General features: G+C 32.0%; 2 protein-coding genes across 2 annotated transcripts; both read left to right on the top strand.

Moving 5' to 3' along the window:
- Positions 1 to 13,662: 13,662 nt before the first annotated feature.
- Positions 13,663 to 18,800, top strand: LOC107859127. The gene is made up of 2 exons (XM_016704033.2): positions 13,663 to 14,911; positions 18,126 to 18,800. Exons 1-2 carry the CDS (start codon positions 14,386 to 14,388, stop codon positions 18,137 to 18,139), a joined length of 540 nt encoding a protein of 179 aa, XP_016559519.2. The 5' UTR covers positions 13,663 to 14,385; the 3' UTR covers positions 18,140 to 18,800.
- Positions 18,801 to 23,121: 4,321 nt separating this feature from the next.
- Positions 23,122 to 23,574, top strand: LOC107858048. Its single transcript, XM_016702786.2, has one exon. It carries the CDS (start codon positions 23,122 to 23,124, stop codon positions 23,572 to 23,574), a length of 453 nt encoding a protein of 150 aa, XP_016558272.2.
- Positions 23,575 to 24,753: the final 1,179 nt, after the last annotated feature.

Raw genomic sequence — 24,753 nt, 5'->3', positions numbered from 1 at the left:
CCCCCCCCCCCCCCAGACCCCACTAGGTGGGAATACATTGGGTTTGTTGTTGTTGTTGTTGTTGTACTTAAAGTCTGATCAAACATTCATCCACCAAGTGTATTAATTTTAAAAAATAGCATATAGTAATAGGATAGAAACTACAACAACATAATTATCAAGATGTTAGAACAATACAATTAAACCTAACCTTCATACAAAATAATTACATGCAAATCCTATCCACCAATACAAAGAAAATATAACACAATAATAATACGATAATCAAATATCAGAACAATAAGATTTAACCTAACCTTTACACATAATTTCTCAAAGTCCGATCAAACATTCATCTATCACCTGTATTTAGCAGAAAAATGGCAAACAGTAATAAAACAGAAACTACAACAACACAATGTGATAATCGAGACATCAGAACGATACAACTAAATCTTACAATTACACAAAAATTACTCAATGTCTGATCTAACATTCATCCACCACCTGTATTAATTTCAAAAAATAGCATATAGTAACAGGATAGAAACTACAACAACATAATTATCAAGATATTAGAACAATAAAATTAAACCTAACCTTCATACAAAAATAATTACATGCAAATCCTATCCACCAATACAAAGAAAATATAACGTAATAACAATACAATAATCGAATATCAGAACAATAAGATTTAACCTAACCTTTACACATAATTTCTCAGAGCCCGATCAAACATTCATCTATCACCTGTATCATCTATCACCTGTATTAAGTAGAAAAATGGCAGATAGCAATAGAACAGAAACTACAACAACACAATATGATAATCGAGACATCAGAACGATACAACTAAACCTTAAATTTATACAAAAATTACTCAAAGTCTGACCGAACATTCATCCACTATTAATTTTAAAAAATAGCATATAGTAACAGGATAGAAACAACAACACAATTATCAAGATGTTAGAATAATACAATTAAACCTAACCTTCAGACAAAAATAATTACATGTAAATCCTATCAACCAATACAAAGAAAATATAACATAATTTTTTGAATCAAACTAACGTAATAGTAAAACTAATTAGTACAAAAAATTTAAAACTAAAAGCGGCATTAAATTGTGAAACCTAAACCTAATTTTTTTCTTTGTAGTCCACGAAAATTTGTGTAGAATATATATTGTCCTAATTAACCTAAAGTGATAATTTTGGTAGAATAGTCCTAATCTAAAGTGGATAGTAAATCTAAATAAAGAAAATAGGACGTGTAATACTATCTTAATTGATATTGAATTCTAATCCAAAAGTGAATCTTACATATTTATTATGGCTAATAATAAACAATATAAAGACTATGATATAATAATTGAAGAAATTTAGTAAAAAGATGATTTTGTCTATTGTGAAGTCTTTTAATTAAGGGAAAAAAGTTCGAATCACTTTTCTAAGGGTCTTCACACTTTTAATATTATATATATACGTGTTTCGCACATGTAACGTTTGATCATTTAAAATTAAATGATTTTGCCTATTGCGGAGATTTTTAATAAAGTGTAAAAGTTCAAATTACTTTTCAAAAATCCTTCACACTTAAATATAATAATATAAACATAAACATATACACATATATGTTTTAACACCAGAAGTTTCAAGTGGTTGATAAACCATTACTTTTGTGTTTGTCATATAGTACCTCTTTTCCTTGTTGCCGCAGACTGAGAAAGACACATCAATTTGAACCATATTTGTGTAATAATTTTTTTTATATACTTAAAATCTTTCTTTATTTTTAGAGTCAAATCTTTACAAAATCATTGATTACATTCTTATTAGGTACTTTAAACTTTTAAAAACCAGACACTTCTTAAATTTTTCTTATTCTAATAGTTTTATATTTATTTCTAATTTTTTCAAATCTTCTTCAAATCAAATTTAATTGATTTAGAATTCTTAAACTAATAAAAAACGTATCCATTGTCATTAATTTTGATAACTTCTAATAAGGAAAGGTCTTACCATAAATATATTTAATTAACTTTCAACTCTTAAATTAGGAAAAAATATTGATATTCTGATGATTTCTAATAAGAAAGTTTTACCATAGATATATTTAATTGATTTTTAAATCTTAAATATGAGGAAAAAATAGTGAAAAGACGATTTTGTATAAAGTAAACACTTTTAATGAAGGGAAAAAAGTTCAAACAATATTTCTAAGGTCCTTCACACTTTTAATATAATATATATATATATATATATTGATCAGGTTGATGGTATAAATTTATTTAAAGGTTAATTTATAACGTCAACTAAGCATAGTATGTATAAATTTAATACCATCAAACATAGTTTTGAAATATTCGTTTTATCTCATTCAACATTGTAATTATATTATCTTACTTTTCATATATGGGTTAAATTAGTTTAAAGATTATAATCTCAAAATTATAATTTTAAGATAATTTAATTTGCGTATCAAACCATCTCTAAAAATATTGAGGGTAAGGGTAGGCGTAGAGTGTGGATGGTGGAGATTAAGGATAGGGGTGGAGTAAAGACAAGCTGTATTAAAGGATAAAAAGGACAAATAAATGTGGAATGTCATTTTGTGGAATTTATTTTTATTACAAGAAGTCTATGTTTTCCATTTTTAATAAAATATTTCTCAAAAATGTTAACCTACCAAATATAAAAAAAATTGAAAAACATTAATTGAAAACCATACTTTCCCTTTTATATCAAACGCACCCTATATGTTTTTTCGTTTTTCATTTGGAGTTTACTCTTGCATTATTTTTGCAATGAGAATTGGGAAAAGGACACAGGGGGGTTTGGACTATAGGTGACAAAAGAGTTTTAAAATGAGGTGTAGGTAACACAAGTCTTAATAATTGAGTGGAGGTGATAATTACTTTATTATGGATTAAAAAAGTTGGGTAAGTTTGAGAATAACCCAAAAGTTTTTAAATTTACACTTTGATCCAAATATTTACTTAATATAACGGGAAATGGAGGGGAAAAAGATGCTTTTCCATCTCTTCTCATCCATTGTTGTTTTCTCTCTCTTAGTGATTTTTGTTATTCATTGTTGTTGCTGCTTTATTCATCATCTTCTGCTTCATTATCATCATTTTCTACTTCATTATAATCTTCATCTTCTTCTTGTTGACCATTGTTGTTGTTACAACTACTGTTGCTATTTGACCAATGATACAAGCATGAAGAGCACAAAGAGTACAAGGTCTTGTAGAAGGTTCAAGTTTCAGATTTTTCAAGTGATTGAAGACGTTTTTGAAGCATTTTCAAAACCTTGTCCAAGTGAAGAAATGAAGAGGGTTCCCACATCAAGAGGCGCCTCTCATTAAGGGCACTAAGGACTTTTTCACTACAAAATAACACTTAAGAGGAGCCTTTCTTGAAGCCCTCATTAAGGGCATTTTAGTCATTATGTTGTAATAAGTATAAATAGATATTTTATCTTTCCTTTTCATTAGCTTTGATGAATATTGAGAGGATACTCTTTAGTTGTTAGCTTTAGTCTTCTAGTTTAGTGTAGAATCTGAAATTAGGGTTAATGCTAAGTGATGGATTTCACTTGTGTTGACAAATTGACAAGAAAGGTGTGATTGAGGGAGTGTGAATTCCCTTTGGTTCACCTAAGAGTGAGGTTTGATCTTACATTAGTGATGTGTGTTTGAAGGTTTGATACACCTTCTAGTGTTATTCATTGGTGAAAGTGAGGGTTTCTCTACTATATTTACTTTATGCATCTCTTCTTCATCTCTTTTCTTCTTAGTGTGTTGTTTTTCCTTTTGTGTGCTTGCTGATTTTTCTGTTCTTCATCCCATTTTCATGTGTTGATAGTCTTTTTAGCTATCAACCAATTTCTTAGGTCAAATTTTATTTCGTACATCACTTTCCACTTTGGTATTACTTTATAGGAGACTTTGGTAAGTCAACTTATGATTTTTAGTTGAATTTTTCATCTAGGAAACTGCTATTGTGCTATTTTTTCAACAAATGATAGCACGCGAACATGAATTCAATAAAAGAGCCATCTGTTTAAACATATCTGTTTCGACGGAAGACTCATATTTTGGATTCATGTTTATGGTTCTATAGTGTCGTAACATGAATCGAACAGATGGGTCATCTGTTGCAACATATGACCCATCTGTTGTAACAGATTAGTTATCTGGTGCAATTAATAAATATATATTGTAACAAATTTGTAACCTATTGCAATAGAACCTGAACTCGATTCCAACAGACGTGTTGTCTGTTACAACAGGGTAAATATATATTGCAACAAATTATGAACCTGTTGCAACATAACCTGAACTCGATTCCAACAGATGATAAATATCTGTTGCAACATATTAGTAACCGGTTGCGATAAAACCTAACCTCGATTCTAATAGATCATCATTTGTTGCAAGAAGTAAGTCATCTATCGCAACAGGTTAATTATCTATTGCAACTGTTACTCATATATTGGAATCAGCTTCAAAGGTATCTCATTACTGTAACATCTATCCCAACAGGCACTTCATTTGTTGCAACAGATATATAGTCTACTAAAATAGATGATTCACCTGTTACAACAGATGAATCATTTGGTGAAATCAGCTTTAAGAGCGTAACATGAATCCCAATAGGTAAGTAATTTGTTGTGACTAATTACACATCTTTTGGAATTTATTTATGGCACTATGAAATCACTATTAACTTTTTTTAACAAATGACTTTATTTAGGTACCATTAATGGAGGGATCAATAACAAAAGGGGTGGATTGTCATAGTCAGTAGATCGAGAAGAGCAGTCGATATGTATGGCGTTGGAAGGAGGGTGAAATGCTAGAGACCATAGCTATGACAGTCCAAAGTGATGCTTCGTATAATGATTTTGTAAACTTAATCATCAGCTATTGTGGATTGAATTGTCAATCGAAAGAACTCATCATCAGCTACATGCACAGCTCCTTTGAAAATTAGAGGGTACTGTCTTTCAATATGACCGATCAGGTTCGATTGGGTGCTTATCTTAGTGATTCATCCAAACCGGTGTTAAGGGTGTACTTGGATGAAAAGACGAGAGAGAATGAGAACTAAAACGTAGAAGAAGAACAACAACAAGACATCTTTGATGATAGGTTGGGTGATCTAGACATGAATATTTCAAATGATGATCAAACACCTACGCCCGTTAATGCGACCAAACGGTGGGCAGTTCTTCTCGATCGATGCATCCTGGAAATCTTCAGGACGACGGAACCGGCTTTTTTAAAGAAATGTCATTCAAGGACAAGAATGAACTATCTACCACTTTGTTTATTTCTTGCTTGAAAATGTTTTTTAGAATAAAGAAGGTGATTAATTCGAGCAGTGTCTTTAGCTACAAATCTGTTAATCCGAACTGCAAGTGGTTAAGAGCGGTGAAGTACGTAAGTTCTGACAAATTCGTCATTCATAAACATGAAAAGAATTACACATATAGTTCGGAGCAAATGTCGGTCCAAAATCGTCACGCAACGGAAAATGTCCTCGGTGAATATTTCAAGAGTTGTTTCCCCGATGGCAAAGGCCCTTCTACAAGGGTTATAGCCAATTAACTCCTTATGGAATTAGCTCTCCTGGTTAGTTATTGGAAGGTATATACGACCATGGGGATTGCCAAGGACTTGGTTAGGGGGACATACAAGCATGGGTATGCAGTCCTGGATATCTACCATTACATGATTGAGTCCAAAAATCTCGAAAGTAAGACGGCATTACATGTTGATGAAAACGGAAGGTTCAAGTACTTTTTTGTATCTTATGGTGCTTGGATTCAAGGTTCTTGACATTTGAGAAAAGACATAGCAATCGATGGTACCTTCTTGTAGAGAAGGTATAATGGAGTTCTGCTAGTGGCGGTGGCGCAGGATGCAGAGAATCACATCTTTTCTGTCGCTTTTTGTGTAGCGGACAAGGAATGTGATACCTCTTATAATTTTTTTTAACAATGCAATGCTACATCGAAGATACCAAAGAGTTATGTTTTGTTTCGGATAGGCATCCAAGTATTCCAAATATGAGTTCAATTTTCTTTATTTCAGCTTAATTTGGTTATTGCATCAGGCATCTTGGAGTGAACATTCGGACCAACTATCACAATGAAAGGATCGTGACTCTTTTTTATAGAGCAGCTAAAGCATATAGTACAGAGCAATTTTTAGACCATTTCAATCAAATAACGGATGCTAATCCCAAGGTAGTAGAACTTCTCATACATGTCGATTTTGAGAGATGGAGCTGGGCATTCTGTCCAGTAGATAGGTACATTCTTATGAATTTAATGTCTGGTTTGAGTTACAACTTTAATATGATGTCGTACTAAGTGATTATTTTGTATAGGTACAATATTATGACATCAAACATAGCTGAATCGATGAATTCATTGTTTGATGATGAAAGAGAATTTTCCATCGAGGCTCTGTTTGAAAAAATAAACAAAAAGTATGGCCAATTTTTTAACGAAAGGCGTGTGCAGTTCAAGGGCCCAAGAAGAACCCGAGTTGTTCTCGTAATAGAACAAATAATATCAACGAACGTCAGTATGGGGAATAGGTTATTATCTCATAAAATAGCAGATTACAAATTTAGCAGAAGCGGTCATGGTGATGTTGCCATGATTGATCTTCAAATAAGATCTTATACGTGCAGAGTTTTTGACTTGGACAAAATACCCTATCCACATGCTATGGCAGCGCTTCGAGCTCAATACGGTCCAAAATATGGACCTAAAGTTTACGAGCACTCCTCTCAATATTATTCGGTGAAAAATATAAAATGACATATAGTGGGCATATTATTCCGGTGCCTCCCGAAGAATATTGGATTGTTCCTGCAGAACTTTTAGGGAGATTAATACCTCCTCCATATATTGATCTAAGCACTATAAAACCGGGAAGAAAGCCATTTAAGAGGAGGCGTAGAGTTGGAGAATCATTTTCATCAAGAAGAAACAAGTGCTCCGTATGTAAGTACGCTGGCCACAAAAGAACTACATGCCCGAATCGTAATCCACCATGATCGTTGTAGTTGCAGAAACTTGTGTTGTTGTTTGTTGTGGACATTTATATATTTAACTCATTATTGTGAACGTAATGTTACCATTCATTTTATACAAAATATCTTTTTTAATAACTTGTGCATTAATAAAATGAGGCAAAACATGAACTAAATAATATAGCAAACCATAATTATTTTCAACTGATGGACATTAGCTGGAAGAACACAACACAGTTCTATCAAATTAGAATATTTTTCTCCAACAGATGAAAATCTGTCGCAACATATGGATAATCTGTTGACAGAAATCCAACCGATGACTAATCTGTTCTAACATATGGTCCATCTGTTGAAAGAACTCAAAAATCAAAATTGCTTCTTACCTCCAATTGTTGACATATTATTAGAAGAAATAGGAGAATGAAAATTGAAAAATAAAATACAGTAGGTATAGATCTGATATAGAAAAATTAAAATATATATGCTAAAAGAAAAAACACATTCTAAAAATTATTATTATCATCATCATTATTAATAACAGCCGGCCAATCAACTCGCAGCAGCAGGGCCCTCATCAACCTCTGCATCTCTCTGAACATCGTTGCTCTCATGGTGACCAACTCCCTTTGAAGGTCATTCATCTGGCTCTGAAGTTCCTGCATGTGTCGTACAAAATAGCAATGTCCCAAACAGGAACAGTCATATCTAGAACACGCATGAATTGACAAAAAAGATAAGACATAAAAGTAAAGAAAAGAGTCAGAATATAACACAACGTATACTACTAACTGTAAGATTTACACAGGAAAAAAATTACCTCAACGAGAAAGGAATATGCTCTTTGAAGAGAAGTGGTTGAAGATGCGAAGATTAAAGAGGGACCTAGTTATAGAGGATTGAATCTGGATGTGTCAGGCCAAAAAGCACAACTGTTCAGCTCCATTATATTAATTACATTCAAACTACTAGCATTTTATTTTTTGTGAAAAGTTGTGACTTTTTCTTTTATATTAATACTTATCACCTTTTTAAAATGTTTTGAGACATGATAACAACCGTTATTATTGAGTTGTTGCAAGAGATCGTCCATCTGTCGCAACAAATTTACTATCTGTAGCAACAGATAGTCTGTATATGCAACAGATGGTCTGTCACAACTGATATACCATCTACTGCAATATCTGTTGCAATATGTGGATTATCTGTTACAATAGAAGGACCATCTATTAAAAGAGATATTTTGATTTCTTCGCAACAGATGGTCTATATATGCAACAGATGGTCTGTTGCACTAGATTTACCATCTGCTGCAATATCTGTTGCAACATATGAATTATCTATTGCAATAGAAGGACCATCTGTTGAAGGAGATATTTTGATTTCTTCTAATAGCTAATTCATTAGTTACAACAGATGGAGAGTTTGATTCATCAACCGTTTTGCGTGCAGATGAATAAACAACACTGTCTGACATGTATTTATGGGGTAGGAAGAATAAGGTGCGTGCAGATGAATGGATCCATTTTCATGTGTGGGAGTTTTGTAGTATTGATCAGGCTACCGTGACAGAAATATATAAAGTGCAATGATTTTGTAAATGCAGTATTTTACCGATTAGGCACTGATCCTTTAAACAAGATCCTACATTGTATAGTTTAGTTTGATAGGTGCAAACTGATAAGATCAAAGTTTTCCAAGATGGTGGTGTCGATACTGACAGCGGCCAAGCACACACGCAAGGGTACGTGGTCTTATCAAGTAGTAAAGTGGCTTCAAGAAAGCCCAAGTATCGATCTCTCAAGGACTTGCGTTCACCGCCTATCTAATTGTAGTTTAACCAATTGAGGAAAGTAGCAAATAGAGTTTTAGAATGTAAACTAAAAAATAAACTAAACAAATGTGAAAAAGTAAATGACTTTGGACAATTAAAGCATAGAGAACCAGGGTTAACGCTTATGATCAATCATACTACATTATTGAACTGCATTAATTAAATTTCTTATCGTGGTTGTTGATTCGTAGGGTTAATTGCACGATTATGGTTTCCCAACCTCTAATCCTTTACCTAAGTTGAACCTTACAACTACATCGTTGAGAGGATATGTAATGATCCAATTAGGTTATTTAAGCTATCTTCCTACGTGTGAATCAAGTAAGACATCTAAGTACATCCCTGTCCTAGATGCTAATTCAAGTCTCTTATTTTATAAAGAAACAAAAACCGTACTTTGCTTATTCCCTTGTTCTATCTCCCTATTGAGATAAAAATAAAGTGAAAATTGTGATTTCTCAAAATAGAAAACAAATCATAGTGTCAAGCAAGTATTAAACAAAGTTATTAGTTGGCTAGAAGATAAAACATAATGGTAATTAGAGATTTCATGCGTTAGTAAATTAAATTTATTACCAATTTCATTCTTCCATCATGGATAATTACAATTGCTCATTTTACGTTTTAGTATCTTCATCAAGAATCTAAAGTATATTTTTCCTTTCAAAGTATAATATTAAATAGTTGATATTTCAATATGTCATATTTTATAAATTTTTTGTCCATATCTTTATTTTATAATTTATAATTATTTGTCTTGAATGAGAAGGTGCATGAAATGAAATGTGATTTTATGTGTCTTGACGTGAGCAGTATGGAAACAGAAAAATAGGACATCTTTTGAAGGATAAGTTTTTCTTTATCAAGAAATTAACCTTAAGTGACTTTAAAAGGATCCGATTCATAAAAGCAGAATTTTTAAAGGTGGATCAAGTATATTGTTCGATATAAATGATAGAATTTTTTTTTTTTATATAAACTTATTTATCTTCATACACATGTGCAAAACATGTACACTTGACTAGTCTTTAATTAAGTGGGGCCGGTCTGATTTCGGGCCCAACAGTAATTTAAAAAGAAAAAAAACTAGAACCGGCCCACTTAACCTAACTCGGTCTAACCCACCTAAACTCGGTCAAAACCAGTTAAAATCCGGTCAAAACCGATCAAAAACCAAAAAAAAAAAGTTTTTTCTCCAATATACGCTATATATACTCACCTATATACATTTTAAATACGTTAAACAATATATATACACTATATATATAGTATATACTACATTAGAATTTAAAAAATATATACACAATTACACATGTAATCGTGTATACGACTATACGTTAGTTAAATATATATACTACTCTAAATAAAACATATACTACAAGATATATACTACAATATAATGATATATATAATAATTTATAAAACATATACACATGTATACGTTAAATATATACTACTTTATAGTCTATAGAAGATATATACTCATATATACGTACCATTCAATATATGTACTACTTTAAATAAAATATATACTATAATATATATACTACAATATATACACACACTAAACATATAGTTATATACTAATTTATAAAACATATACACATGTATACGTTAAATATATACTACTTTAGAAAATATATACACATGTATACATACCATTCAATGAATGTACTACTTTAAATAAAACATATACTACAATATATATATATATATATATATATACTACAATATATACACACACTAAATATACAGTTATATACTGATTTATAAGACATATACACATGTATACGTTAAATATATATTACTTTAGAAGATATATACACATATATATGTACCATTCAATATATGTACTACTTTAAATCAAACATATACTACAATATATATATACTGCAATATATACACACACTATATATATAGTTATATACTAATTTATAAAACATATACACATGTATACGTTAAATATATACTACTTTAGCAAATATATTCACATATATATGTACCATTCAACATATGTATTACTTTAAATAAAACATATACTACAATATATACACACACTATATATATAGTTATATACTAATTTATAAAACATATACACATGTATACGTTAAATATATACTACTTTAGAAAATATATACAGATATATACGTACCATTCAATATATACGTACTACTTTAAATAAAATATACTACAATATATACGCACACTATATATATAGTTATATACTAATTTATATAATATATAAATTAAAAAATTCAAATTTTTTTTCTTAAAAAAAAAATCAAACTGGCTGGGCCGGACCGGTTAATCGACGGGCCTGGACCGGTTTTGGTCCGAGCCGGGTCAACCGGATCCAAAAAAATTAACCCAGCCCGAGACCCGGTACCCTACAGCCCGTGGACTGATTGGGCCTGGCCGTGTCAAATTGGGCCGAGTTTGCTTAGCGAGTTGGGCTGGGCAGGGTCAGCCCGACCCGTTTGACAAGCTTACTTATAAGTGAGACTGATAAGGATAAAAGTGAAATTGTGTCTTTAAATAGTTACTGAATAAGGAAAGATGACAATTTTTGAGGAACAGACTAAAAAGAAAATGACAACACATAAAATGGAACGGGGGAAGTATTAGATTTGTACACCTCCCCAAAATTAGCTAGGAAATTCATAGAAAAATATATTGTCTTCTTTGAATCTAAAATTACTAGCACCAGAATCTGCTCAATGATCTGACTACTCGCCAAGGAGGTTTCAATTGCTTATTGATCATCTACAATTCTGCATAATTAGTCAGAAATTAGACTTAACCATAATAATGTTTAGACCCTCACCATTAATGTGTTAATTCGTACACCTTTCAAGATTATGCATAAAACTTATGAAAATGCTTCAAGAAGATTAAGGAATAATAGCCAAGCTTTTGGAAGGCAAAAGTGCAATTTTTATTTTAAATGCTATTTTTAAAATGGTAAGGTGTTTTAACTGAACTTCTGGAAGAAATTAGCAAAAACTATCCTTGAGAAGCTTAAAAAATATATTTTCCCAAAGGCACTTTTTCATAAAAAAAATATATACTTAAACGCATTTTTAAAAAGTTTAGTCAAAACATTAATTATTACTCAAATATTTTTCAATAAATTTATTGATCAAATACAAAGTAATTATCATCAAAAATATTTTAAAAAAAAACACTTTCTAGAAAAAGTTGATTTCAATAGACTATAAGCATGTTAAAGTGAATATGTTATATACTGCAAGAACCATAAGAAATGAGCATGTGGAAATTCTAATATTCAAAACTAGAAAGTAAATAGTATTATTCAACTTAAAACTTTTTCAAGAACTCTGCATTTCGGAGTATATAGCTTCTTTTCAGTGTGTAAAAGCAGAGTATCATCATCATATTATTATTATTATTTTATTTTCTCTTTGGAAACTCTTATAACAAAGTCATCTTACTATTTTCCTTTTCAATTCATAAGTATTTTCTTTTATTCTTAATCACGACCGACCAAAATGCCGTCATTAGGAAAATATCTATTTTTTTTTATTTTCTATGAAATAGTTGCGCACTGTATTTTTGTCCAATATATCTAACAACTAATTATAATAATATACTCAGTGAAATTTTATTCATGAAATTTAGAAAGTTAGAATATACGCAGTCTCATTTCTTCCTCGTAAAGATAAAGAGACTATTTCCGAATGACCCTTAGATCGAGTAAAACAATTATCTTATATTTCTAGAATCTCAAAATAATTTTTATGTGTCTTGGATGCTTCTCTTTCGATTTTCATGTATGTGGAAATGTTAGTACTGATCGAGTAGTAATTTTCGTAATGGTAATCATAGAATAAGACAATGTTTTAGATTGTTGTAAAAATTACTTCTTCTAATTCATAATACGTGGTATTTTTATTTTTCCATTCACTTAATCCAGAAAGAACATTGATTTTTTTCCTTTCCGATTTTATCCTTTTTTGGAAAAATAAGTTTTGCATAACATAACAATCATTAGAGGGCTACTTTTTTTAAAAAAAATTATTTGATTAAAGGTAGTTAATAAAAACTCTTCTTACTTTTCAAAAGCGAATAATTTTCTTCAAGAATATACTCAAAAGTCAAAACTAACCACTTATTAAGAACTTGGACAGAGTAGAATCTACTGTATAAGATATTCCCTCCGTTTCATTTTAGTTGATCATTTTTTAAAAATATTTTTTTCAATTTAATTGTCTTTTTAATAAAATTAAAAGAATTTATTATGTTATTTTAATATCATCCTTATCATTAAATGACTAAATAAAATGTGTATATTTAAATTTATATTTTCAAAATAAAATTAATAAGGCTAATTTAATAAAATAAACTCCTAATAAATATTTTTTAAAGAAAAATGTCAAGTTAACAAGGTCTACTATTTTAAAATGGAAGGGCTAAATGAAGTACTTGTAATTTGTAAGTTTATAGTTTCAATTAGAAGAAAATGATTACTCCCTCAATTCTATTTTAATTAGTTGTGGGTGATTTGACACTATCCTTAAAACATATTAATTGGGGGTTAATAATTCTAAACTGTCTTGTTAATTATGTTTTACAAATATAAACTTAAGTTTTATACATTGTATGTAGTCATTCAATGATAAATATAGTATTAGACGGACATGCTTGATTTTTTTTAAACTGATCTTATAAATTATGTTTTAAAAAGGTACAAATTTAAGTTTTATACATTGTATGTAATTATTTAATGATAAAATAAATATTAGAAGAACATGATAAACCTTTACTAATTTTATAAATTAGATAAGTAAATTAAAATAATTATTTTTAATAACAGGATAGAGTACTACGAAGTTGTTCAAATCATATGTTTATTTACCTTAAGACTTCCTGATGCAGAAGTCTATTTATCAAAACTAGTAAATTTTACTATGTGCATGCGCAATGGTATTAACTTCCTCTCCTCATAATGCCTCTCCACTTAGATAACAAATCAAAGAAATACAAAACTCATTTCTTTTCTAGTGGAGAAATTCAATGAATCCCGCAGTGCGCTGATACACCGACCCAGCTGCCGCCAGACCCACCGGACTCATCATCCAACACGGAAGAAGACACTCCTCAAGTTGTCAAAGAACAAAGGGAACACTCTTTCAAAGAAGCCCTGCTGAACAAGAACCCAGATCTCAACTGGGAATACAACCAATTAAACAATAAGGATAAAGGAACAATGGCATGCTTGAACTCTGAGGCAATTCCCCTTTCATGGGAAGATAAGATGAGGATCTACCAGCCATGGGAATCGTCACTTATAGTCAAGATGTATGGTAAGAAACTTACCTACAGCTACCTGAAAAACAATCTTGTGGGTTTGTGGAAACCCACTGAGCCTCTAACACTAATCGACCTAGGATGGGATTACTACATTGCCAAATTCAACAAGCATGAAAACACGGATAAAGTTCTCCAAAAGGGGTCTTGGTTTGTCACAGAAAGCTTCCTCACAATCAAGAAATGGAAACCAAACTTTGCCCCGGAAGAACCCCCCACCCCCCCACTCACACGACAATTTGGGTACGATTGCCACAACTAGCTATAGAATTCTACGATAGAATTATACCAGAGAAGATTGGAATGAAATTGGGAAAGCTTCTAAAAATAGACACTTGCACCTTAGCTACTCTCCCGGGTAGATATGCAAGACTTTGCATTCAAGTCCCACTAGAGGTGCCTGTTAAAACACAAGTCACAATCGGCAATCACCAACAAAAAATCATCTATGAAAGAGAGGGGATTTTGTGCACTGTTTGTGGAAGAATTGGGCATACCCCAAAAAATTGTCCCTTCTTACCAAAAAATACTCCAACTGAGGAACCATCCACATCCAACGAAATCAAAGAGCCACCATCAAATGACTGGCAAGTTGTAACATTCCCAAGAAGGAAATCTCCCAAGGCAAATCAATTAATTGGAAGAGGAATACAACCCGAACTCCGTCTCCTGGGGCAGAACCAGGTAAATCTCCAAAGCACAGGCAAAGGTATGACCCGACAACCCACTACTCCCTATTCGGGTACACAAAATGTTAACCCGACTGATAAGTCACATTCTCAGGCCCAATCTGCTAATAACTATTACCCGTCCCCAAAAAAATTAACAATAACGTTGCTAAAAAAAATATTAGTAATGAAAAAAGAAACCCTTTTCTAAAAAATAAGGCTTTGCAGCATTCCAAAGTCAACTCCATTAATGAAGCTAACATTATTGGGACCAACGGCCCCTTTAATGCCCTCAGCACCCCCCCCTCCCCCCCATCCCAATGGGATCCATAGGTCCCATCACACAGAAGTCCCTAAATTTTTCTCGGAGATGCCTACAGAAATTACCTCCATCCCTGCATCTCCCTCTGAGAAAGTTTTTGTTCCTGTGAAAAATAATCATAGCCCTAAAACGCTTGAAGTGACCCATATCATCGTGTCAATTAAATCTACTCTTTCACCTTGGTATAAACAATGGCCGGAGGAAAAGAACCCTCATCCATTTCCTCTCAGCCACATTATCATACAAATGGCGAACCCATCAGCTACCAACACCTCCCTCAAAGAACCATTGGTGTTTGTGAAAGCACCACCGCCTTCAAAAAGGACTTCGACATCTTGGGCGGAGCTGATTCTATGCGGGAAATCAATATTGCATTGTGTACTAGTTGGGGATACTTATTGTGCAAGACCAAGCCCAGCTAGCCAAGATAGTTAAGGAGGGAGTGGACATGATAATAGAGGGATTGGGTACACAGGTCTGGGCTCAAACCTTCCATCATGCCCAAGAAATAGGAACCCTCAACTTCATGAACACAAGCGAACTCAACCCACTCATGGAGCATACCTTCAGAAGTCTACCACTGTATCCCCACAACGCCATACCTCCCGAGTGCTCAAACCCTGACTTTCATCCTTTGGGCACCCCCAGTCCAAGAGGAAAGAAACCAAAATCCAGACGACCTCTCAGCTCTAGACACTCTTAAGAAAAAACAATCAAGAAATGGAGAAGATACTCGAGGCTTTTAGGGAACCAAGTATAGATTCCTATCTGCTCGAAAAAACACTTCTAAAAGACTTCAGCGAGCCATTTAGTGTAGCCATTATAGCACATTGTCCGAAGAAAATGAAAATACTCTCTCTGATTCTGAGGAACATGGAGGAGAAAGCCCCACCAACAGTCATAATCAGTCCTTACAGAGAACAAGTCCAGACCCTCAAGTTAGACAAGGGGAAAAACCCATTAAGTTAACCACATCCACCTTTGGACCTGATTAAGATCATTATTTGAAACCATAGAGGCGCTAACAGCGCCAACTTTCACAGACAATGTGAAACTATGCTGAAGACCTACAACCTCATTATGTTTGTCCTTCTAGAAACTAAGATGACCGACCACAAGGCTCTCACTGAGACCCTTAAGTTTGATGCTCAGATTCAATCTAGTGCTATGGGGCATAGAGGGGGGATTATAGTTATGTGGAAGGATGAGGTCGTAAAGCTGGTCAGACAAGGGGAAAAGCCCATTAAGTCAACCACCGCCACCTTTGGACCTGATGAAGATCATTATTTAAAACACTAGAGGCGCTAATAGCGCCAACTTTCGCAGTCAATGTGAAGCTATGCTGAAGACCTACAACCCCATTATGCTTGTCCTTCTAGAAACTAAGATGACCGACCTCAAGGCTCTTACTGAGACCATTAAGTTTGATGCTCAGATTCAATCTAGTGTTATGGGGCATAGAAGTGGGATTACAATTATGTGGAAGGATGAGGCCGTAAAGCTGTATAATATCTCTATTACCCCCAAAGGGGTCCATGTTATGGTGAAGGTAAACTCTGACCCCAATTCTTGGCTTTTTTCTGCTATTTATGCTAGCCAAACCCTATCACCCGTATCACTCTCTGGGATGAGCTCTGCCAACTAGCTTAATCGCATACTGGGGACTGGCTAATTGGTGGAGACTTTAAGGTTCTAAGGGCAAATGAAAAATTGGGTTGGAATACTCCCAACCCTAATAGAATGAATACCTTCAGACAATGCCTGGACATTTGTAATATGATAGATTTAGGTTATAAAGGATGTAAGTACACTTGGACAAATAAGAGGTATTGTATCAGAACCTCGCTTATCCTGGAAAAATTGGACAGATGTATTGCCAACAACTCCTGGATAAAGCACTGTTGACATTCAATTTTGGCTCGCCCCCTTTTCTCTAATTATTTTACCAATTTTCCTTGCCCCTAAATAATTTTTAAAAGAAAAAATTAAATAAGAAATAAGATTCGTATTTTTTTAAAATAAAAGAAATTTTTTTTATCATAATATAAACTATTCTAATATAATTAAATATTTTAATATCAAAACCCACAAAAAAATAAAAAATATTTTTTGATTGTTGCATTTGTATTTTTTAAAATTGTATTTTTCAGTTGATACTTTGGGACTACATATATATTCTCATATATATATTAGTTTAGGTGTACGTGTCTTGCACGTATATCTTATTTTAATGAGTTCAAACATTACACTACATATCATATTTATTTTAATAATAAAGATGAATACAATAATTAAATTCAACATATTTTGAATATGTAAATATGAAAAATTTAATTGGTCAATTATATAATATTTGTGAATATCTAGGATACAAATAAAATAGGCGAAATACTTTGATAACCCCTTAAATTACGATTGATGTTTTCAATAAGATAATGATTAATGCTTGATAAGTATAAGTTGAGCAATTTAACTTGGATCCATTCTAGAAATGCTAAACACACCGCTTATCATGAGAAACAAAAAAATCAAAGAGTTCGAGAATAGTGGGATGACATCCCAAGCCATTTTTTATATATGAAATACTCCCTGGTTGCATTTTTATTATAAAATATTCAATAATTTTTGTTTAGTTTGAAAAATTAATACATAATTCATTATTTTCTAACTATTTTATTTTCGTTATTAATTATTACTCACCACTCAATGCTTTTTGAAGGCATTGCATTTATTATACTTAAAGAATGATAGAGTAAATTACATCTATTATTTATTGATTCTTAGCTTATGCATAAAGTAAATGATGAATAAATATGATTGTACGGAAGTAGTTGAATCAATCATGATTGAAAAAGGTTAAAAATATCAATCTGCACTATTAATTTTTTATCATAATAATCTTTTTCTCAACTGATTATTTTTTGTTTGTGCAGAAGTGCTACAATAATGTACAGAGAATGCTGCTCAGCAACTATATTATGTGCCTAGCATGATACAAGTATTGTCTAACACTATTCCAAGTTTTTACTTTAAAAAGTTTTTACTATCCTTCCACTCGAGGCACTATGTTGAAGTAGCTTTTACTTTAAAAAAGTTGTGATTGCTGCACAAATGACATTCTCACCAAGCTATTAGGCTATTGGACACATGGGAAAACTGTGAATACCTCTAATGTACGTTCTCGAAGTACGAAGTAAAATTCAAGTAACTCTACCTTCTCTCTGGAATTCTTCTTCCTCTTCTTCTCTAAATTGGGCTCTTTGGCTTTGGAGTCATAGCAGAAGGACTTCATGAGAAGCCAGGTGATCATTCCAATAGGCAAAAAGTATAACATCTTCCATGTTTGCGGACTTACCACCAGCATGTTGTGCAAATAACTCCAGGTGAATCTGTTGCACGTTAATAGCATCATCTAAATGAAGACCTTCCGATCGAATTCACGTACTCCATCTTACATGGTATCACCAACTTGACCGGAGATGAAAGTTGTAAGACAACTGTGTGCGAACTCTTGACTCTTGAGGTTTTATAGTAATTCAAGACTTTGATCATTTATATTTTTTGATACATTTAAAATCATATATATGGTAAAATTTTAAATGTTCTAATTTTTCTAATGTAAAATATTTAGTTGAAGAGTTGTTAGTTTCTTCGTAAAGTTATGCTACAAAATTATAAAATTTTCATAAAAACAAATAGAGTTTAAAGTCGACAAACAATCCTATCAAAAGAATCTTCTTAATTATTAATTGTAAAAAATTTCTTACCCTTTTTTTGCTTAACATATATTTTAGGACTTCTTAACTGTAAATATTATAAATATAATGATATAATAGTTTAAGAAAAAATAAGTGAAAATATAATTTTGTCTAAAATAACAATTTTAATGAAGTAAAAAAAGTCAATTGTTTTGAATTTTTGAAAAAAAACTACGTGAATTTTTACCAAAAAAAAAAAGGTCTCCTACTAAGTTTTGGATTCTTCCCACTATTTTGTCTATTTATAACATTAATATTAATCACTATTTTTATAGTTTCCTTAATATTAGAAATTTGGAGTTCTAATAAACAAAGGTTTTACTATAAATATATTTATGTTATGAAATATAAAACAAAGTAGAAGAAGAATAGAGAGAGAAGAGAGTAATTGTTTATTTCTCTTGATAGATCTCTTGGATCTTTGATGATGATTTACAATGAAGGCAACCCTTCTATATATAGGAGAAATTTACTCCTAATTTCTGATTAAAAGACATATACTTCAAATCCTGATAGATATCAACTAGATCTTGATAAATCTTATCTATATAGACATTCACTATAATATAAACACATTTACAACACTCCCCCTTGAATGTCTAATTGATAGATAATGTGTCTCGTTAAAACCTTAATACAAAAAATCCAGTGAAAAAAAAATCTAGTGAAGGGAAAAGAGTACACATCTCTAATAATACGTATGTATGTTGGCTCATTAAACACCTTACAAGGAAAACCCAGTGGAACAAAACCTTGAAAGGAAAAAAAAGTACAACGCGTATTTGCTCCTCCTAATAAGAATATCCTTGAACTTTTGTATCCTGATCTTGTGTACCATTTTCTTGAAAGTTATAATTGGCGAAGACTTAGTGAATAAATCAGTCAAATTGTCACTTGAATGAATCTGTTGCACGTTAATAGCATCATTCTTTTGTAGATCATGTATGTAGAAAAGCTTTGATGAAGTGTGCTTCATTCTATCTCCTTTTATGAATCCTCTATTACGATGTGCTGTGCATGCAACATTATCTCTGTATAAAATTATGGGTACATTGTCACATTTCAAGCCACATTTTTCTCGAATGAGATGTATCATGGATCCCAACCACACACATTCCCGACTCACTTCATGAATAGATATTATCTCAGGATGATTCAATGAAGTAACTACGATAGACTGTCTTGAATATCTCCAAGATATGGCAGTATGAACACATAGCCTAGCCAACAAATTGACCGAGTTTTATGTGGTTCAGATAAGTACCCAACATCAGCATAACCAATAAGATCGAGACTGCAAGCTTTAGAATAAAATAAGTCATGTCTTTTATTCCATTTTGATCTCTCCTAGTAGGAGGAGAAATATACCTTGCTAAAAAATTAATCAAAAATATTATATCAGGCCTTGTAGTATTTGCAAGATATATTTTGTCAAGTGACAATTTCAACTTTTCATGTGTGACATCTTCAAGTGTGTGGAGTGAAAATCAAATAAGTTTTCGCTTACCAAGATGCATCCTTTCATGTCACTTGATAAATGTTTCTACGTCAGCATGCTTAAATAAATGTAGAATTCAGATCCTCATAATCTTTTACAATAATGCGTCAATATTGTATCAAAGATATCGTTGATGATATATCATTTCGTATCAATTCACAGTGTGACATAACATTTTGAGATCTCATCATGTCATTATTTTCAGGTACCTGAACCTCTCATAACGTTTTATGAAGTGTTATGTCATAGATTCTTTAAGAGCACATTACCTTCTTATTATGATTGTTTGTTCCTTATCCTTTTCAAGGATTATTTTATTTGGAATCGATTGGTCTACCACGCTTCACGCATACATAGACGTTGTCCTTCATGGACACAAAATAAGAGCACTCACAGCTTAAATATGAGATATTTTCGGCATTTGACTTAAATTATTTTTTGAATAAGGATCTGATGATAATTCCTAACATATTTCATAGCTGCTTATAATCACTTCCTCATGTTAGGAAAACTAACATACATTCTCTACTTCTTTGAGGAATCCATCTTTGTGCATCAAGATATATGCAATAATCGTGTACCACACATCAAAAAATTTTAGATGGAATATTTGGTTCATAACCTTGAACCAATTGAGATGGAAGAAATAATCATAATCTACTGATCTAATGCATACAAGTGCTAGTGTATGCAACATATCATATTTCAGACCAACACATAAAACTTTGTTCTCAATAGCAATGATTTAGTTATTTATCAAAGGCATTCAATGTCAAACCATCATCATCGAGATGAATTATTTTGATTATACAATCTGAAAGTTATGTTCTTAACTCAATTTTATTGAGCAAGCAACTTTATAAATGTCACATAGTAGGTTGACAATGAATGTATATGTGATCATCTTATTGATGCATCTTTTCAACATATCACATGATAGGTGAATCGGCCCATATTTACCTTTTATATTTTTTAGATTTTAAGGGATCCAATCATAATATTAGTTGGTCCAACCAACTTAACATGAGAACAATTAATATAGATAATTTTGAAGAATCTTTTAGTTCTTCAATACATGTCTAATACTCAATATGCACATCTTCGAGATATCGCAATCATTCATATAAGCTTATGAACTCATTTATAGTAATAAACACAAGTTTACCATGACATGTATTTTTTTTTCTTTAGTAATTTTAGATTTACTATGATATGAATAAATTTCAGATTTACTACTTCGAAAGTAGATTTCATAATAACTCCTCTCAATTATTCTGCCTCTTTCGGAGGTGTGTTATGATACCATCACAATCAAGTGCATGTTTGCATTAATAAGCTTTTTATTCCCAAAGGAATGTAATTGTGCCTTAAGAGTATCACATTATGATAGATACTACAAAAGCAAATTGAGGCATACATATAATTTATTGTTGCCACATTCAATTCAAGGAAGGGAGCATATTTATAATGAGACATGTTTCACCAAATACCTATTATTTTGTGTTAGCCATCATAATATCATCAATATGATGCATTGAGGTTCAAATTCAATGTCTTAACCATATAAATGCGTCTTAGGCATAAATCGATGGGACTTGAACCCAACATAGTATCATCCTTTTTGATAATATTTTTCTTGAAGAATAAATTTAAAACATAAATGGTTCCAAACCAATTATTTTTCCTCAAATTCAACAATAGTTATATCATTAGTAGCAAAAGACAAATAACATAAGGAATTACTAATCTTACTTTTAGATTTATAATTTCACCTTATTTGGTAGAGTCTTGTGTTGATAACGTATTATGAAATATAAATCAAAGAAGAAGAAAAATAGAGAGAGAAGGGAGTAATTCTTTATTTCTCCTGAGGGATGAATTACAATGAGGGAAAACCCCTTTATTTATAGGGGAAAACTAACGTTGGGGTTTGTAACTTTTTCATAAATAGACATACACAATATATGATAAAGTAGATATTCAATATATATGGTAAATACATTTATAACAATTTAATTAATTTATAATTTTTAAATATTAGAAAAAAATAGTGAAAAGACGATTTTGTCTAAAACAGAGTATTTTAATGAAAGGCAAAAAGTTCAATTCACTTTTCTAAGGGTTTTCACACTTTTAATATTATATATATTGTTGGAAAGAAGAAGATCCATGCTTCACTTTCACTCTCCATTAGTAGTAGAAAGAAAGAAAAGAAAAATGGTGTAGCAAGTAAAGAAAGGATAATGGAGCTAAATTAAGATGTTCAGACTTTGAAAAGGGAAAGTAGTTTCAATAGTGCACATGTTTGTTTCATTATGTCGCATGGAACAGATCCATGAAATATTAACCATTGGATGAAGATAATTTTGGCTTCATGCAAGCACGTGAGCAGCACATGTTTCACCATAGAAGAGAATATAGTTTGTTATGGTTTGTTATATAGTTAGAGTATATTGATTAGGATTGGGACAAGTGTACAACTGAGTATTTTTTCCTTTGTATTTTCATTTTATTTTATTTTTATACAAAATACTTGTATAAAGAGATAAATAGTGGTCAATGAGAAATCATCAAAAAAATTCCACAATTCTTCTTCCATTTTCTTACATGGTATCAGAGAAGTGAGCTCGATCCATCAAATTATACAATCAAAGTTTTTCAAATCAATAGAAAATGACTGAAGAAGTAAGCAGCAAAAACTATGCAAGCATCTCCATTAATCCCCCTGTAACAAGTGTGGATTTCAACTGCCCCTACTATCTTCATCCATCTGATTCTCCTGGGATGAATCTGATCAGCTCAGTGTTTGATGGAAGAGGATTTCCAGGATGGAGAAGATCTATCCTAATAGCACTTTCAGCCAAGAGAAAGCTTGGTTTCATCAATGGCAGTTGTCAAATGCCAGATTTGACTTCTCCAGATTTCTCTCAATGGAGTTGTTGTAATGATATGGTGATTTCTTGGTTGTTAAATGCATTATCCAAGGACGTTGCAGATAGTGTTATCTATTCCACTACAGCTAAGGAGCTATCGGATAGTTTTGAGCAAAGATTTGGAAAATCAAATGGAGCCAAACTCTTTCACAAAGATGTGTCAGGATATTTCACAAAGATGAAAAGAATTTGAGATGAACTAGATTCTTTGAATGCAGACATAGTGTGTTCTTGTGTGTGCACGTGTGAAGGAAAATCAAAATTATCCAAATCCATCCAAGATCAAAGGTTGATTCAAATTTTAATGGGATTAAATGACATATATGCACAAGCAAGGGGTAATATATTGATGATGAAGCCCTTGCCAAATTTAGATGTTGCATACTCATTGTTGCTACAGGATGAAAATCAGAGAGAGATCTATGTAAATGCATAGATCTTTTCTGATTCATCCTCTTCCATGGTAACAAATTAATGGAAACAAAATATCCGAGGTGGAAATCAGGTTTTCAGAACTGGAAGTGGAAATTAGTTGGAAAAAAATGTAGCTGGGCATCAGAAGGTTATGGGTTACCCCCAAAAGTCTGGATCTAATGCATACATACCTGGTAACAGTCAGAATAAGTCAAAAGTAAGAAGGGAAAAATACAATCCCAATGTAACTTGCACATATTGTTTTAAACAAAGACATATGAGGGATGACTGTTTCAGGCAGTTGGGTTTTCCTGATGATTTTGAATTCATAAAGGGAAAGAATGCTATGGTGAAAGGAAATGCAACATTCACAGAAGAAGATAATCATCAGGTTGGTAAAGGTTATATAAGAGAAAGGGGAAGCAACACTTATCAGTTCTCCAAGGATGGAAGTAATAGCTCCTTTCAGCATTTCAGTAAAGAGCAAAGAGCAGAGATTGCTCAAATGATGAAGGAAATGCAGATTTTACAATTGAGTCCTAATACAGAAATCAATGCAAATGTAGTAGCTGGTACTGTTCTTAAATATTCAGGGGCATGTTTTTAAGTTTTTAACTCTACAACCTGGATCATTGACTCAGGAGCATCAGAACATATGTGTTTTGATGCCTCTTCTTTTTCTTCTATGACGCCTCTCCAGTTTTCTTTAAACATTAGCTTGCCTAATTCTTTCAAGGTAACTGTGACTCGCATAGGAAGTGTGCCTATTCTCCCCAATCTCATTCTTACTAATGTTCTACATGTTCCAATGTTTAAATATAATCTACTCTCTGTTCATATACTAAGTGATCAAATCAAATATAATTTGTTATTCACTTCAAGTGAATGTCTCTTGCAGGACCTTTCAATGACGAGGGTGGTAGCTTTTGGTGATCTTAGAGAGGGACTCTATCTTTTG

Source organism: Capsicum annuum, chromosome 2, assembly GCF_002878395.1.
Source record: "Capsicum annuum cultivar UCD-10X-F1 chromosome 2, UCD10Xv1.1, whole genome shotgun sequence".
Lineage (NCBI taxonomy): Eukaryota > Viridiplantae > Streptophyta > Magnoliopsida > Solanales > Solanaceae > Capsicum > Capsicum annuum.
This window is presented reverse-complemented; position numbering and strand designations above follow the sequence as displayed.

What these genes read in the sequence shown, in the direction of transcription:
- LOC107859127 (XM_016704033.2), top strand. Translation starts at nt 14,386, where the DNA reads ATGGAAACCAAACTTTGCCCCGGAAGAACCCCCCACCCCCCCACTCAC.
- LOC107858048 (XM_016702786.2), top strand. Translation starts at nt 23,122, where the DNA reads ATGACTGAAGAAGTAAGCAGCAAAAACTATGCAAGCATCTCCATTAAT.